Source organism: Typopeltis vanoorti, chromosome 4 (genome assembly GCF_054136105.1).
Source record: "Typopeltis vanoorti isolate ZY-2024b chromosome 4, IOZ_Tvanoo_1.0, whole genome shotgun sequence".
NCBI lineage: Eukaryota > Metazoa > Arthropoda > Arachnida > Uropygi > Thelyphonidae > Typopeltis > Typopeltis vanoorti.
Window position 1 is genome coordinate 98,607,337 of NC_143552.1, and position 17,577 is coordinate 98,624,913.

At 38.6% G+C, this 17,577-nt stretch overlaps 1 protein-coding gene across 1 annotated transcript in view; it reads right to left on the minus strand.

The window, feature by feature from the left end:
• Pink1 (PTEN-induced putative kinase 1) overlaps positions 1 to 2,863 on the minus strand; it is a 136,225-nt gene extending 133,362 nt beyond the window's left edge. The window contains exon 1 of the mRNA XM_090391945.1: positions 2,280 to 2,863. Within this exon, the coding sequence (XP_090248071.1) occupies positions 2,280 to 2,765 (486 nt within the window). The 5' untranslated portion in view covers positions 2,766 to 2,863. The remainder of the gene's footprint in view (positions 1 to 2,279) is intronic.
• Positions 2,864 to 17,577: the final 14,714 nt, after the last annotated feature.

Here is a 17,577-nt window from a genome sequence, read left to right on the forward strand (position 1 = left end):
AAAATACTATCAAATACTATAGTAAGAGTTTTAATAATATGATCAAAAAAATAATCAGTTCCTCCCCCATTCCCCGTCAACAAGATTTTAAAAATGTCATCACCATACCCTACATCCATGGCATATCCGAAAAAATAGCCAAGATTCTAAAAAAGTACAACCTACACACAGCATATAAACTCCACTGCAAACTTGCTACCCTTATCCGTTCTACGAAAGATCAGCTCCCTCCTCTCTCTCTGCCTGGAGTTTACAAAGTACCCTGTTCCTGTAAGCTGGCGTACTTTGGACAGACAGGCAGATCAGCATCCATCTGCCTGGAGGAACACAAGTCTTACATCTGTAAACACAGCTATGGTCATTCAGGCTTGGCTGACCATGTCTTGGACACCACCCACAGGGTATCATGGAAGAAAACCACCATGCTCCACCACAGCAAATTCAAGAAAGAGAGACTATTCTTAGGAGCAGCAGCTCTCAGAAATCAACCAAATCTTAATAAATACGGTTGCATTAAGCTTCCGAAGATTTGGGAAACACTCATCACCAGAGGTCTCACCTTACATTCCAGGCCACCTACAACCACCCTTAGAGGCCGCTCCACCTAGATAGGACTTTAGTGTCACCCACTTGGTTGGGCTTAGTATTGCATGATATTTGTGTTCATGTTACATTAGTTGTTTTGATGTAACATGAACACAAATATCATATAATTAGTTGTTTTTGTAATCCCAGTAGATGTCCTAATGACTAGGGCGAAATATAGGAAGTATTAAATTCTGTTTTAATCCTTTTTGAGTGTTGTAAAAAATCCATTAAGCCTCCAACATGATGTCCTCACAGCACTTAAACCTCTACACATGAATTTTATAAAGAGAGGTGTCTTTATATGGCCTCTTTTTTTTTAAACTGGAGTTAAGTTAAACACTTTTATATCCCAGTAGCAGGGTATCACTCCTAAAAACTGTTTTTCCTCCTGCATACAGGCAAATTGGCCAGAGAATATAAGCAATTAAGAAATAAAATTACTATTAGTGAGCAGTAGATGACAGTAAGTATATGGATTTTGTTGTGTACTAGAAGGTAGATTATGTAGAGCCTTCCTGTGTGTGATGAGTTCTTGGACTATACTGGAGGTGCCATATAATAATTACACTGGGTTACATGTGGCTTAGTTAGATTGCAATAGGTCAGGTTGGTTGAGAATGTCATTAGTGATTTAGCGTGGTTATACAAGTTTCATTTAGCTAGATTTAATTAGTTACAGAAGTTATGAAAATACAAAATATGAAAAATTTTGTCAACTTTTTCTGCTTGCTTACCTATGACAAACATACCATTCCAACACATTAGATATAATTTATGGAAATTGTGCATTATTATAGTTTCAATGAGTAGTGTTGTGTTATTTGCTATTTAATTTCTATTGAGAAGTGGCTGCATTTTAAAGGCTTATTTCTTTTTGTCTTAAAATATCTAGAATAAGAGTAAAGTTTCTCTTTTATCCCCACCACTATAAAATTTTGTCATTTTATGAACAATCATTTCTTAGCAGAAACTTCGATTTGTCTATTTACTCCCAAAAGACAGCATTTACTCCCAGCAGTAATATGACCTAGGCATTGAGTTTACAGACTGATTTTTTGGAATACAAGTCTACAACGTCCAGAGACTTGCTCTGCACTCAATTTCGTAATCATTGTCTCTACTTAAATGATTTATAATGCAAACACCTCCAAGGGCTTATTGCAGGTGGGCACTTCACATCACAAAACCGGCTATCTGCACGACTTAATTCTCCATCTACACACAATGATTACCACCCACTAATGGCATTTTGTCTGTTAATCAAGTGTATTCTCTTGGCTACTTACCTGCATGCAGGAATGAAACCAGAGTTTACAGGAGGAGAAAACCTTACCATGAGATCAGATATCTCCACTTCCATTGTAAAGCTCAGAGATTCATCTTGTCATGAGAGAACTGAACTGAGGTATTTTCTAATCAAGAGGCACACCACCCAATAGTTCTTCCAAATGCATTATGGAGGTATTTTTTATTACGGTTATTTTGCAGCAAGACCTCAACACTATTGTCCAGAGATATCCAAAATTCCTTGGTAACATCATTAGTGAAAAATGAATATTTCATTCCTATTCAAAGACACTTAATATTAAAACGGGGAAAAAAAATTACGGCTTTCTTCAAAAACTAATCTTAACAAAATATAAGAGTGGATAATATGATTAACTTTTTTCTCCTTTTATAGATAGTCTTACCCTTATTTCCCAGCAAACACTTTCCAATTCATCATTTTCGCTAAGTAAAGATGGGCCTTTAACAAGCGTAAAGCCAATGAAACCAAACAGAGGCGTTACATGAAATCCACGATGCGACGACTGTTGAGCTGCACTTCTTCTCAAGGTAGCTGCTAAAGAATTCGATACCCATTTTGAAGCAATTCGTTCGATAAGGGATCGCAGTTTACTACTTTTATGAATAGCATTTATCAAAAAGCCTACGTGACGTACTTTATAAGATGAAGAACTCGCAAACTTAAACGACCGACAATTATTTCGTAAACAGGCTTCTGCATTTCCATAGCCATAATCAAGCTTCTTCCGATGAAATACAGTACGCAGAAACAAGCGTCCACGACTAAAAGCTTGTTCGACGACCGTTTTCACCTTGAAGGAAAACCTCCCGTTATCAGTTGCTCGCTGAACGTTCAATGAACCAAAATGTCTAACAAATATTTTCATCATTTTCAAGAGTTCATAGGTTAATCACATTCTTTAAATCTCCTGATCATTTTGTCAAAACCAAAACGAAATGCGCATCACTTCCCTTTTCTCATCCGCCCTCTCTCGTTTCAGACGGATTTTGTTCTACTGTTATTAAAAAAATATATTTAAAATTAGAACAGCGCGATAAAAAGAAAAAAAAGAATACACTGATCAGGCAATGGTTTTCAACCATTTATCTCTAAGAAGTGTTCTTATTTTAAGTTTCACATCTTACATGATTATTATTCGTTTTATTCCTTAATTTTTATTTTGGCTAAAGTTAGGAAGTAGTCCAGGATATGTTCTTACAGAGAGAAAGAGGAGTTTGACTTGACTCAGCAATGGATAAAGAGTTATTTATTATTATAAAAACTGTCAGGAAGTTAGCTTTTATCTTTTGTCTTGAGCACGTCTTCCAACAAATATCTCTGATTATTATTTCTAAGTGCTTAATAAAGTGCATGTAACATACAAAGAAGAAATATTTTGACCATTCAAACTGATTCAGTGATTGTGTAGAATGACAACTTATTTGAAGTTTCCGAGATCTGTGACTCATAATTATTATTATTATTATTACGTAACACCCCCAGGGAGTCCAAAGACTCATCGAGGGAGGATACGTAGTCTACAACTCTCTGTCTCTACCACTCAATCTACCAACTACAACGAACTGCAACTACCATCATCATCTACACCAACGCCATCTACCGTACATCATCACCACTAGTATTTTCCAGACAATCACAAACATCCATACCCATGGCGGGATTCGAACCCGCAGCCTTTTGGCTGAAGAGCGGATATGCTGACCACTCGGCCAACCAGGCCGGCATTAATAATGATAATGATAATAATAAACACAGCACTCACAAACTAAAGTGCTTAATAGGTAAGGACAGGGGGAAAGAAGATATAACTCTCTCTCTCTCTCTCTCTCTCTCTCTCTCTCTCTCTCTCTCTCTCACCATTTATTTAATATTATCAACTTCTTTATGAATAAGTGCCTGTGTAGCCTTGCCATTACGGTTTCATTTCTTGAAACTATAATGCTATACAGACAGAAGACGATTTTTATAGGATTGCACTTTAAATTCCCAAATCCTTTAGACCTAGCGAACTTTTGGAAATCGCTGGTCAGCCAGCCTTCAGCGTTTGCTGTCACCAATAAGAGAGTTTAGCATTATCCATTATTATCGATTATTACAGTTGAGTTAATTGATTTCTGGCACCGGAAAGTGGGTTTTTCTCACGAAAACTCAGGTTTTTCGTCCCATAAACTCAAGAAAATCGACCGTAGAACCAACATTATTTCAGACATTAAACATATTGTGTAAGCGTTAGGGACCCGATGTGTAAGTGTCGGGATGCTTACACATCGCTAACATGTGTAAGCGTCCCGACACATTTTAGGGACCAACATGTGTCGCTTCAGATGGCGACTCAACATGTGTCGCCATCTGAAGAGAGATAGCGGCACATGTTGAGCCTTCTCTCTTCACTGTGGTGCTTAATTAGTGATAGCCTTGGGATATCTATCTCTGATTGGATACCAGTGGAGATTGAAGTGCCCACTCAATCTTCAAAAGTTAGATAGGGATAAATGGCCTCGTCTACTCCCTATACGGGAATTAAAAGGCGTTAGCTGATATTTTTATTACAGTTAATCAATCTGCTCATTTGGCAAGAGCATGGTAGAAAATTGTTGCATTATCCTAAATCTTAACGCTTATATTCTATCTGAAATAGGATATGTTATCTTCTTCTTCTGCAGCTTCTCCCACTTAAGTGGGGTCACTGTTTGTTATGAGTCTCCTCCACACCTTCCTGTCTTGGGCTGTCACCACATCCAAGTTCTTCATCTTCAAGTCCTCTTCTACCAGCTCCCTCCATCTCTTCTTTGGCCACCCACGCTTCCGCGTTCCTTGCACATCCATCTGCATGACCTTCCCACATATTCGTCCTCCCTCCTCATCACATGACCAAACCATCTCAACCTTGCCTCCTGTATTTTCGCTCCTAAGTTCGTAACTTTCATTGTTCCCCTGACATAGTCATTTCTCAGATGATCCTTTCTGGTCACACTGCACATCCACCTAAGCATTCTCATCTCTGCCACTTCCATCCTGCTAATGTTATTTTTTCTCAGGGCCACAGTTTCTATAGGATATGTCATAGCTGGCCTCACTACTGTCCTATAAATTTTGCCTTTCAGAGTGATCGGCACCCTCTTATCGCATAACACTCCAGCCATCTCCCTCCAGTTCCTCCAACCTGCTTGTATCCTGCATCCCACTTCCTTCTCGCCTCCTCCATCTTCTTCCACTGTTGAACCTAAGTATCTAAAGTCTCTCACCTTCCTGATGACATTTCCTTCCAGCTCCAGGTCTGTCTCCTGGCCACCGCCCACTGCGCAACACATATACTCTGTCTTACTTCTGCTCAGTCTCATACCTCTCTCTTCCAGTACTTTTCTCCATCTTTCCAGTTTAGTTTCCGCTTCTTCTCTTGAATCTACACACAGCAAGATGTCATCTGCATACAACATTGTCCAAGGTGCATCTTCTCTCACCTCCTCTGTTACCACCTCCATCACAATATTAAACAGAAACGGACTTAATGCTGACCCTTGATGCAAGCCAACTGTTACTTGAAAACTTTCTGTCTGTCCCAAACAGGTCCGAACACTTGTCTTCACATTTCTGTACATTTCCTGCACCAACCTGACATATTCTCCGGCACCTTCTTCTCCCTCAGACACCTCCAGACTTCTTGCCTTGGCACTCTATCGTATGCTTTCTCCAGATCAATAAATATCAGATGTAGCTCCCTTTGTTTATAAATAGGATATGTTATACTTTCAATTTTTCTGAGCTTCAGGTTTAAAACGTCGAGTTTTTAGGAAAGAAAAAAAATTATACTTTGTCGATTTTATAGTCTGTTCCCAAGTTATCAATCTTTAAAACCGGCAAAGTAGGATTTTTTCTATCCGAAAAACTCAACATTTTAAATTTGAAGCGCAGAAAATTGAAAGTATAATATATCTTATTTCAGATACAATATACACGTCAGGATTCAGGATCATGTGATGTGACAATTGTCTACCATGCTCTTGCCAAATGAATGGATTGGTTAACTGCAATAATCGGTAATAATCGATAATGCTAAGCTCAGTTATTGGTGACAGCAAACGCTGAAGGCCGGCTAACATGTGATTCTAAACGTTGGCTAGGTCTAAAGGATTTCCACCTAACTGTCTGTTAATTTAAAGTGCGATAAACAATTTTTTATTTATTTATAAAGAGGGTAAACAAATTCTCTAGACCTTTTTATTTCAAAAAAGGTACCAGGCAGAATATTTTAGTCTCATCAACTTCTGGGTCATTTCAGTTTTTCAATCTCTAGGTCCCTATATTTCGTCAGTTTTTCATAAACTTTTTCTTCTATTCTACTAAACCCTGGTATTGCCGCATCAATAAACCGCATATTATAATGATGTTTGGCATATTATGTTCAATATGTCTATCCTTCTGTATTTTAAAGTCTCATACTATATTATTATTATTATTATTATTATTATTATTATTATTATTATTATTATTATTATTATTATTATTATTATTATGTCCCTTAATAATACGGGACACCTCGAAGGAGTGCAAAGACATATCGAAGGAGGGCAATCTACTCTACACCTCTCCACCATTTAGTCTACCAACTAAATCGCTAATACTCTCATCATCATCATCATCATCTACACCAATGCTATCTACTTCCAGACACCACCACTAGTAATTATTGTCTGTAAATTCTGTGTTTACTCATGGCCTATTTGTCTGAATGCATTTTCATTTTCAATAACTTATTCAACTGCCTGTTCCAAAGAGATATTGCAAACCATATTTCATGCAGAAGCTGCAGTGTACAGATTTTATTACAGAGCCATACCTTTCTTTATAGTCTGTATGAAGCAAGAACTAATTAGATGGTCCACTGTCTTTTCATTATCTCTGCACAGTCGGCATTTCCTATAGTTAGAGATCTTTTCAAACTTCGACTTTAATGTATTTGTTTGCAGTGTACTTGTTCTCAAAAAACAAGTATCAGACTTCTTTCTCATTCTTGATGTTGCCCTGCTAAAGCCATTCGCCAAGTTAAACGATTCCCAACCCCTGCTTCAATATCTTTCAAATAATGTACTGGAGTGCTTTACTTTTCGAAGTTCCTGATCTTATCGACATTTCTTCTTCCTTGTTCTGTTGTCTTTTCATTTTTTTAATCTACTACATTGATTTGTCATTGTAAGCTTCAATTAGCATAATTGAGAGAGAGCTGTGTAGATCAGTAGAAGTGGCGTTTGCACCCTACGACGCTGGACCGCACGATGGAAGACATAAGTTCAAGTCTAGTGGCCAACCGAAGGAACATTTTTCTAAGCCTTATTTGAATGGTTTCGGAGTTAGTCGATCTTTGGCACGGGCAAACGGGTTTTTTCTCCCGGAAACTCGGGTTTTTCGTCCCGTAAACCCAAGAAAATCGGACGTCGAACCCACGCTATTTTCAGAAATTAAAGATATTGGGTTAGGGGTTAGGGACCACAAGATGTCGGCACTCACTAGCCGCCTTCTTCATGCATACCGACTAATTAGCAATAGCCTTGGGCCAGCTACCGCTGATTACCTACCAGTAGATATTGAACTGCCCACTCAGACTCCAAAAGTTAGATAGGGCTAAAACGGCCTCACCTACTCCATATACGAACAGAAAAAGGCATTACCTGATTTTTCATTAGTATATTTTCTGTTCTTAACTTATTGTAATTAATCAAAGCTCGCTTTTCTTCTTCTGCTTGCTTAAATTTAAAAGGGAAAGTGGGTGAATGGCATGATTCACAATTATTGATTTTCATGTTTTACAATCAAGTTCATCAAAATTGGTTTGCGTCCAGTTCAATCTTACTTGCTGCGTATCTGATTACAGGATTGGCCATGTATTGATTGATATTACAGCTTAGAGTGTTTCTTCCATTCAGTTTGGATTTTAGAACTTCTCGAATTCTTTCCAGATATTTGGACAATTTTTTTTTTACTTTTAATTTCAAAATTTCATACGTCCCAAGAACTGATAGGTATTTATAGAATTCGTGCCGTGGCAAGTTTTTAATTTTCCTTCAGTTTTCCAATGTAATGCCTTTGTTGCCTGTTATTTTCCTTGAAACTATCGCGAGTATTACACATTTCCCCAAGTCAAAATTTCATTCCAGTTCTTCACTGAAGATTCAGACTGTATCGAGCAGTGTCTCGATTTCTCTGAATAATTATTCTGTATAGCTTGAGATCTTCCATTTAATAAAGGTGATATTTTTGATGTTTTCTTTGATGTTTGATAGCCAAAGCAAGTTTGCTTTAGATTTAATGTTAGAGGAAACAGTGCTACAATGAACAACAGAGATGAGTGAGTCACCTTGTTAAATGCCTCTCTTGATATCCACTCTACCCATTTTTATCTCTATTGATTATTAACTGAGTTTTCCAAGTGGGCATGAGACTTGTTAGGAATTTTTTGATGCTTCTACTCACTCCAAAAATTTCTAAACATTTATAATTCAACTATGTGACAAAGAGACAAATACTTTCTGGTAATCAATCCACCTGTGTAAGTTGGCTTATCGTCTTTTCGAATTGTTCAAAATCATTTTGAAAATTACCAAATTGTCTTTTATTCGTCTGTAATTTATGCAATATACGATTTGTTCAACAGGCAGAAGTTGTCGTCGTAATAAACAATGACTAATGGAAGATGCAATAAGTCCAGTGGATGACTCACATTTCGTTGTAAGGCAAGTTATTTGGATGTAATTTTCTTTATTTTTCAAAATCAGAAGTTCTTTCCGGTTCCCATCCACTATTCAATTATTATTATTATCACTTCACGAATCTGAAAATTAGCGCAATAATGCAGGGCTTCCGGTATGGGGTCTTTCCCCCAGAGTCAAAGCTAGATGCCACCGGACGAATTCACAGGTTGCGGATCGGGGAATGGCCACCAGAGATGGTGCCTAACTACGAACAGCCAATAAGTAGTCCCGGACAAGAAGCGGCAATACTAACAGGACGTGGTGGGTTAGTGGACAACTCCAGTAACTCTATAATATTCCCCAGAAGATGGACATTCTCAGGAGAATCAAATGATGGAAGAGTCCTCTGGTCAGGAAATGAAAGTAATCATGAAACAGGTAGGTTTCCTTATAAGTAACATGTCCTGTCAGGCAATGATAGGATAAAAACCAGTTAGTGAAAGAATAATGGTTGCAAGATTCAGTGCCCAACCATTTAATGTCAGAGCCATTCAAATATATGCACCCACTGCAGAGAGGGAAGATGAAAACTTTGAGAGATTTTACAGGGATCTACAACTAGTAATTGATGAGGTGCCGAAGCAGGATATACTCATCATTGGAGGAGACTGGAATGTAAAGACTGGCAAAAAATAACACAGGATGGGAAAAGGTTATGGGAAAATTTGGATATGGAGAAAGAAATGAATGTGGAGAGATGCTTCTGGAATTTGCCACGGATAAGAACCTCATGATTTTCAATACCAAATCCCAACAAAAAGATTGTCATAAATGGAAGTGGCGCTCATTCGATGGCAAATACAGGAATATGATCGAACTGAGATTAAAAGACTAGAAATGGAGAACTTCAGTTCAACAGTGCAGATCATTCCAAGGAGCTGATATTGATTCGGACCACAGCTTAGTGAATGGGAATATAAGGCTAAAACTGAAACAGAAGTACAAAGGAAAGTTCCAAAAAGCTATAGACATCTTAAAATTAAATGAAGACAGGCTAAGAACAGCATACATATCAGAACATATTGGAAACTAAGCTTAAGATCCCAAGTGAAAAACAAAATGTAAATACAAGAGCAGAGCGACTGACTACAGCGTTAAAAAAAGCATTAGAGGAAGTAACTCATGAAAGAGAAAAGATCAACAAGAAATGTATAACTCAAGAAACCCTAAAATTGGTACAAGAGAACTGAAACTTATAAAAGATAATTCAGAGGCAGCAGATGAGCTATACCGTCAAAAATGCAATGAAGTACGGAAAGCGGCATTATTTGACAAAGAAAAAACGGTTAGAGGACCAGTGCAAAGACATTGAACAGCATTATGGAGAACACAAAACTAGAGAGGTCTAGAAACTTATAAGAAATGTCAATAGGAAGTGGCCAACGAGATCAGTAGCAGTTAAACATGAAAATGGTAAAGTAATGCTGGACAAGACAGAAATCATACGTAGATGGACAAGATATTGCAGCGAATTATATAAAAATCAACTAAATAATATTGCAACAGAACGAATCAAAGAACTAAAAGTAATCTCTCCACCTGCAGAGATTTTGAAAATGACATCTTGGAAGAGTAGGTGAAAAACGCTATAAAATATCTCAAGAACAACAAGAGTCCTGGAAATCACAACATAGAGGCGAGATGCTAAAAATGGAGAGAATCAGTTGCAAAAGAAATATATAAGCTATGTAATGAAATATGGAGATCAGGGTATGTCCCCGATGAATGGAAAAAAACGGTCTTGGTTGTTCTTCATAAGAAAGGCAGTGCTTTAAAATGCACCAATTGCAGGACTATTGCATTAAAGAGTCATTTTGGCAAAGTGCATGAAAATATTAACAGAACGCATGAATGGTGATATGGAAGCAGACCTTCCTGATGAGCAAGACGGATTTCGAAAAGATCGAAGTACAATGCAACATATACTCACGCTAAGACTAATAGCAGAGAAAGCTCGAAGATAGAACAAAAATATATATTGCTGTTTCGTGGTCTTCCAAAAAGCATTTGATAATATTGCCCAAAATGTAACATGGGCTGTCTTGGAATCCTATGGTGTGGATAATAAACTGATCCGCTGCTGAATGATATAAACAGCCAAGCACAAGCAAAAATCAGAATAGCAGGTGAGACTGGAGATTGGTTTGCCACTAGTCAAGGCACAGGACAAGGGCACCAAATATCACCAGTCATCTTCATCACACATCTGGGAAGAAAACTAAATAAGATTAAAGAAGAAGGTGGAGGCATTTAAATAAATAGCATGAGAATAAACTACCTCTGCTTTACAGATGACATCGTCATGTTTGTAAAAGATGTTGCAAGGCCTGGAACAGACATTGCAAACATTATACACAGAAGGAAAAAGATATGGAGTAAATGTCAGCCTTGAAAAAACTAAAACAATGATATTCAGACAAGAGGAGTTACTTAAGAGAGTTACGATAGCCAGATTTCACCTGGAAAATGTGGAACACTTCATATATTATGGACACCACATGACGCATAACTTGGACCCCCAAAAAGAAATAAAAATTAGAATAGCCAGAGCAACAACTATTTTAATAGCAATGGACAAAATATGGAAGAACCGAGCTATAAAGATTATTATTATTATTATTATTATTATTATTATTATTATTATTATTATTATTATTATTATTATTATTATTAATATTATTATTATTATTATTTCGGGCTACTCCAGGGAGTCCTTAGACTCATCGAGGGAGGCCCTAAACATCATGTCCACACAACTATTCGACATTCTCACAGTATCTATCATACTTTGCCTTGAACTCGCTCACTGTCCACAACAGACTCTGGCAGTTTATTCCACTCATTTACCACTGTAAAAGAAAAGAACCCAACTCTAACACCCCTGCTAATCACACTCTTGCCCAGCTTCCATAGGTGTCCCCTGGTTCTCCCACCACCAGTCCTGATCTCAAAAATATCCTCTGAATTAATCCTATAGAATCCTTTTAGCAATTTGAATGTCTCAATCATATCTCCCCTTTTCTGCCTATCAACTAGTTTCTGCAACCCACAAATCTTCAACCGGTTCTAATATGGTTCATTCCGTAGACCTGTTATCATCTTAGTCACTCGCCTCTGGATCCTCTCCACCTACTCCCCCATCAAGAAGGAACCGAGGTGACCAAATCTGGGCACAGTAGTCGAGATGAGGTCTTATCAGGGCTCAGTACAGAGGTACAATAACTGGCTTGTCTCTGCTCGTCAAGGTATTTTTCAACAACCAAGTGAGTTGATGAGCTGATTTAGCTACTTTTGCAATATGCCCCCAAAACTTCATCTCCCTATCCACCAACACCCCCAAGTCCCTGGCCTCATCAATCTCTTGGAGTACAGTTCCACCAATGTGGTATACTGCTGCTAATCTTTTCACTCCGAAATGCATAACCTTACATTTTGTCACATTAAATTGGCATCCATTCTCCTTAGTCCAGAACTCCAATCATCTAAGTCATCTTGCAAGACTTTGACATCTTCTGCGTTCACTATCGCCCTACCCAACTTTGCATCATCAGCGAACAAATGAACTGTTCCACTTTGATCCTTCCCTATATCGTTAATGAACAGATTAAACAGCAGTGGTCCAAGAACAGAACCCTGTGGCACACCACTAGTCACAGGCCGTCTTTTGGACTCTACTCCTGAATAAAATACTCTTTGATATCTCTCCATCAACCACCCACCTATCCATCTCACCAACCCTATATCCATTCCCATATGTTGTAGTTTACGGATTAGAATTCCATGTGGTATCCTGTCAAACGCCTTTTCCAGGTCTAGCAGTATCACTGTAAATCCATTACTCTTATCCAGTTCAGCCGTCACCTTGTTATAAAACTTGAGCAAGTTACTAAGGCATGATCTACCCTTCATAAAGCCATGCTGTCCCCTGTACAGTATCTCGTTTTCATCAATCCATTCCTGTATTTTTCCCTTGACTACTTTCTCAAAGACTTTGACGACTCCTGATATGCTGATCGGTCGGTAATTTGCAACCGTAATCTTGGATCCTCCTTTATGCAGTGAAACTATTTTCCCCTCTTTCCTCACCTTCGGGAGTAAACCAGACCTGAGACTCAGGTTAAACAACATGGTCAAGGGCACTGATAATTCCTTAGCCGCTTCACGCAAGACCTGTGCCGGTATACCATCCAATCCCACAGATGTATTCACAATAAGGTTCTGTAATAGACTATTCACCTTCACTTCATTCATCAGAATTCTCGTATAAACTAATGGTTCCTTTATTTTTTCAACGTCACCACCTGGATGATATACTTTTGCAAAGTGCGCGCTCAGTACCTCTACTATATCGACTGGTTCAGTGACCTCCTTACCATCGTTATTCCTTAAAATCATTTTGCCATGTACAGTTTTTTTCTTCCTTGCAGCATATTGAAAGAACTGTTTGGGATTCTCTTTTGCTTGCATAGCTAGTTTCCTTTCATAATCGGCTTTTGCTGTTTTTACCACAGTCGTTACCCTTCTGGCCTGCACTTTATCACCTTATACTGTTCGTGTGTGAAGATTCAAACTAAACTGCACATTGTAGAAACCTATATCTTCAGGAGCATGCTCTATGGGTGTAAGGCCTATCTACGCCTGAGAGAATCTGAAAGGAGGATATTAGCATTTGAGAGAAAGTGCTATAGACTGATCCTGAGAATAAGATGTATTTAGAAAGTGAACAATGAGGAAATCTACAGACGAATACAACCAAAAAAAAAAAAAAAAGCTGATCCAAAAAATAATCAAAAGGAAACTAAGTCTCTGTGGCCATGTATGTAGAATGAACAATGAGAGGAAAATAAAAATGCTGCTGTTTGGGATGATTGAAGGAAAGAACAAAAAATGAAGACCAAACAGAGAATGGGACAATGACACTGTCAATTGGGCAGAAATTCTATACACAAACAGAGTCATCTTGCACAAAATAGAATGCAATGGAAGAATCATATCAAGATGGCATCAAACACTTACAGGCATTGGACCCACGGTTATTGTTGTTGATGATGGTGATGAATTCTCACTTTCAATTTATGTATTATTTTTATTATTAGTAGGCCTGTGTAGCTCAGTGGAAGTAGCGCTTGCATCCTCTTCGCTTGGTCGTTCGAAGTCAGACTTAAGTTGAGTCTTGTCGCTGACTGGAGGAATTTTTTCTAAGCCTTTCTTCGACCGATTCTTGAGTTAATTGATCTCTGTCACGGGCAAGCGGGTTTTTCCTCCTGGAAACTTGGGTTATTTTATCCCGTAAACTCAAGACAATCGACCGTAGTACTGACATTATTTCAGACAGTAACATATCTTGTTAGTGTTAGGCACCAAGAGATGGCAGCACTTGTTTGCCAGCCTCTTCATCGGAGGCTGCTATAATTAGCGCCAGCTATTTCTGATTGGCTACCGGTGGAGTTTGAATTGCCCACTCAGTCTCCAGAAACTAGATAGGGTCTAAAGACCTCGCCTACTCCCTATAAGGGGGATAAAGGCATTAGCTGATTTTTTTTATTTTTTTTTATTTTATTATTATTGGTGAGTACCATGAGTTCTTCATTATAATAATTGGGAATTCTACCACTGCACCCCGAATTCTGTATTATTTCCGCACCCACTTCTAAGTTTGTTTTTTATAGTTCCTGAAGATTTTGGGACCTTGATTTCAAAATCTATCTTTTTACTTCCAATGACTTGTTTAGCTACTTTTACATTCAATTTAGTTTGTAATATATTTTTTCTTTTATATTCTACAAAGTTACAAACCCTGACTATTTACCAGGAACTCATGATATGACTTCTTCTTTTTCAGGGTTCTCTGTTTTGACTTATTGCATCTACCATGAGGTTCATGATCTTCTATCCTTGCAGATAACTTTGCCCAATCTTCTGGCAGGATGGCTAGCCTGGCTGGCCGAGTGGTTAGCTTATCCACTGTCCAGCCAAAAGGCTGCGGATTCGAATCCCGCCATGAGCATGGATGTTTGTGATTGTCTGTGGAAATACTAGTGGTAGTGGTCGGCATTAGATGGAGTTGGTAGAGTCAGCTGCTGGATTGAGTGGTGGAGAGAGTTGTAGAGTAGGTGCTCTACCTTGATGAGTCTTTGGACTCCCTGGAGGTGTCAAATAATAACAATTAATTTAGTGTTTTCTTCAATTTTTTTTACTAATCTCTAAGGTTAGGTTTTAATGTTTTTGTGTTTAAACCCGTTCATTTTTTTCTTCAAAAAATCGGCAAACATCATATTTTATTCCCTTATAGCGAGCAAGTGAGGTCTTTCAACCCAATCTAGCTTTTGGAGACTGAGTGGATAGTTCAATCTACTCCAGTAATCACTCAGATATAGCTGATTCATGACTTTCACTAATTATTAGCAGCAACTCTTTCGGATAAGCAACTCGTTGGGTTAAGAAGTGCAGAGGTATTTAACCCTAACAGTACATGTTACTGTTTGAAATAATGTGATTTCTGTGGTCGATTTTCTTGAGTTTATGGGAAAAACTGGAGTTTCTCCAAACTGTAGAAAAAACCCACTTTCTCGTGCAGAGATAGATTAACTCGGAAACCAGTCGGAGCAAGGCTTAGAAAAAATTACTGCAGTCGGTGACTAGACTTAAACTTAAGTCTACTTTGGGCATCCTAGCGTAGTGGACGGAAGCGTCACTTCTACTGAGCTACACTGGTCTTAAATTGAAATGGATATTTGCCATTTTCCCTTAAAATGACGTTGACATTGTACATCGTGACAAATGATTGATTGGTAAAAGTTAATTGTATGGTCAACATGTGAATGCTATTGGATATGTTTATTATTATTATTATTATTATTATTATTACTACGGGCTACTCCAGGGAGTCCTTAGACTCATCGAGGGAGGCCCTAAACATCATGTTCACACAACTGTTCAACATTCTCACAGTATCTATCATACCTTGCCTTGAACTCGCTCACTGTCATAGCACCCACAGCAGACATTGCCAGCTTATTCCACTCATTTACCACTGTAAAAGGAAAGAACCCAACTCTAACACCCCTGCTAATCACACTCTTGCCCAGCTTCCATAGGTGTCCCCTGGTTCTCCCACCACCAGTCCTGATCTCAAAAATATCCTCTGAATTAATCCTATAGAATCCTTTTAGCAATTTGAATGTCTCAATCATATCTCCCCTTTTCTGCCTATCAACTAGTTTCTGCAACCCACAAATCTTCAACCGGTTCTAATATGGTTCATTCCGTAGACCTGTTATCATCTTAGTCACTCGCCTCTGGATCCTCTCCACCTACTCCCCCATCAAGAAGGAACCGAGGTGACCAAATCTGGGCACAGTAGTCGAGATGAGGTCTTATCAGAGCTCGGTACAGAGGTACAATAACTGGCTTGTCTCTGCTCGTCAAGGTATTTTTCAACAACCAAGTGAGTTGATGAGCTGATTTAGCTACTTTTGCAATATGCCCCCTAAACTTCATCTCCCTATCCACCAACACTCCCAAGTCCCTGGCCTCATCAATCTCTTGGAGTACAGTTCCACCAATGTGGTATACTGCTGCTAATCTTTTCACTCCGAAATGCATAACCTTACATTTTGTCACATTAAATTGGCATCCATTCTCCTTAGTCCAGAACTCCAATCTATCTAAGTCATCTTGCAAGACTTTGACATCTTCTGCGTTCACTATCGCCCTACCCAACTTTGCATCATCAGCAAACAAATGAACTGTCCCACTTAGACCCTTCCCTATATCGTTAAAGAACAGATTAAACAGCAGTGGTCCAAGAACAGAACCCTGTGGCACACCACTAGTCACAGGCCGTCTTTTGGACTCTACTCCTGAATAAACTACTCTTTGATATCTCTCCATCAATCACCCAGCTATCCATCTCACCAACCCTATATCCATTCCCATATGTTGTAGTTTATGGATTAGAATTTCATGTGGTATCCTGTCAAACGCCTTTGCCATGTCCAGCAGTATCACTGTAAATCCATTTCCCTTATCCAGTTCAGCCGTCACCTTGTTATATAACTTGAGCAAGTTACTGAGGCATGATCTACCCTTCACAAAGCCATGCTGTCCTCTGTACAGTATCTCGTTTTCATCAATCCATTCCTGTATTTTTCCCTTGACTACTTTCTACAAGACCTTGAGAACGACTCCTGATATGCTGATCGGTCGGTTATTTGCAACCATAGTCTTGGATCCTCCTTTATGCAGTGAACTATTTTCCCCTCTTTCTACGACTTCAGGACTAAGCCAGACCTGAGACTCAGATTAAACAACATGGTCAAGGGCACCTATAATTCCTTAGCTGCTTCATGCAAGACCCGTGCCAGTATACCACCCAATCCCACAGATGTATTCACAATAAGGTTCTGTAATAGACTATTCACCTTCACTTCATTCATCAGAATTCTCGTATAAACTAATGGTTCCTTTATTTTTTCAACGTCACCACCTGGATGATATACTTTTGCAAAGTGCGCGCTCAGTAACTCCACTATATCGACTGGTTCAGTGAACTCTTTACCATCGTCATTCCTTAAAATCATTTTGCCATGTACAGTTTTTTTCTTGCTTGCAGCATATATTGAAAGAACTGTTTGGGATTCTCTTTTGCTTGCATAGCTAGTTTCCTTTCATAATCGGCTTTTGCTGTTTTTACCACACTCGTTACCCTTCTGGCCTGCACTTTATACCGTTCGTGTGCCTGCAGGTCATCCCTTTCTTTAAATTCCCTCCATAGTTGTTTCTTTTTTTTGCAGCTCAAGCTTAATGGTGTTATTCATCCATTTAACCCCTACTTGTTTCACTATTCGGACCTTAGGTATACAATCAGCCATAATCTCCTGTAAATGCTCTTTGACCACTTCCCATGCTCTATCGACGTCCAACCCTTGCAGT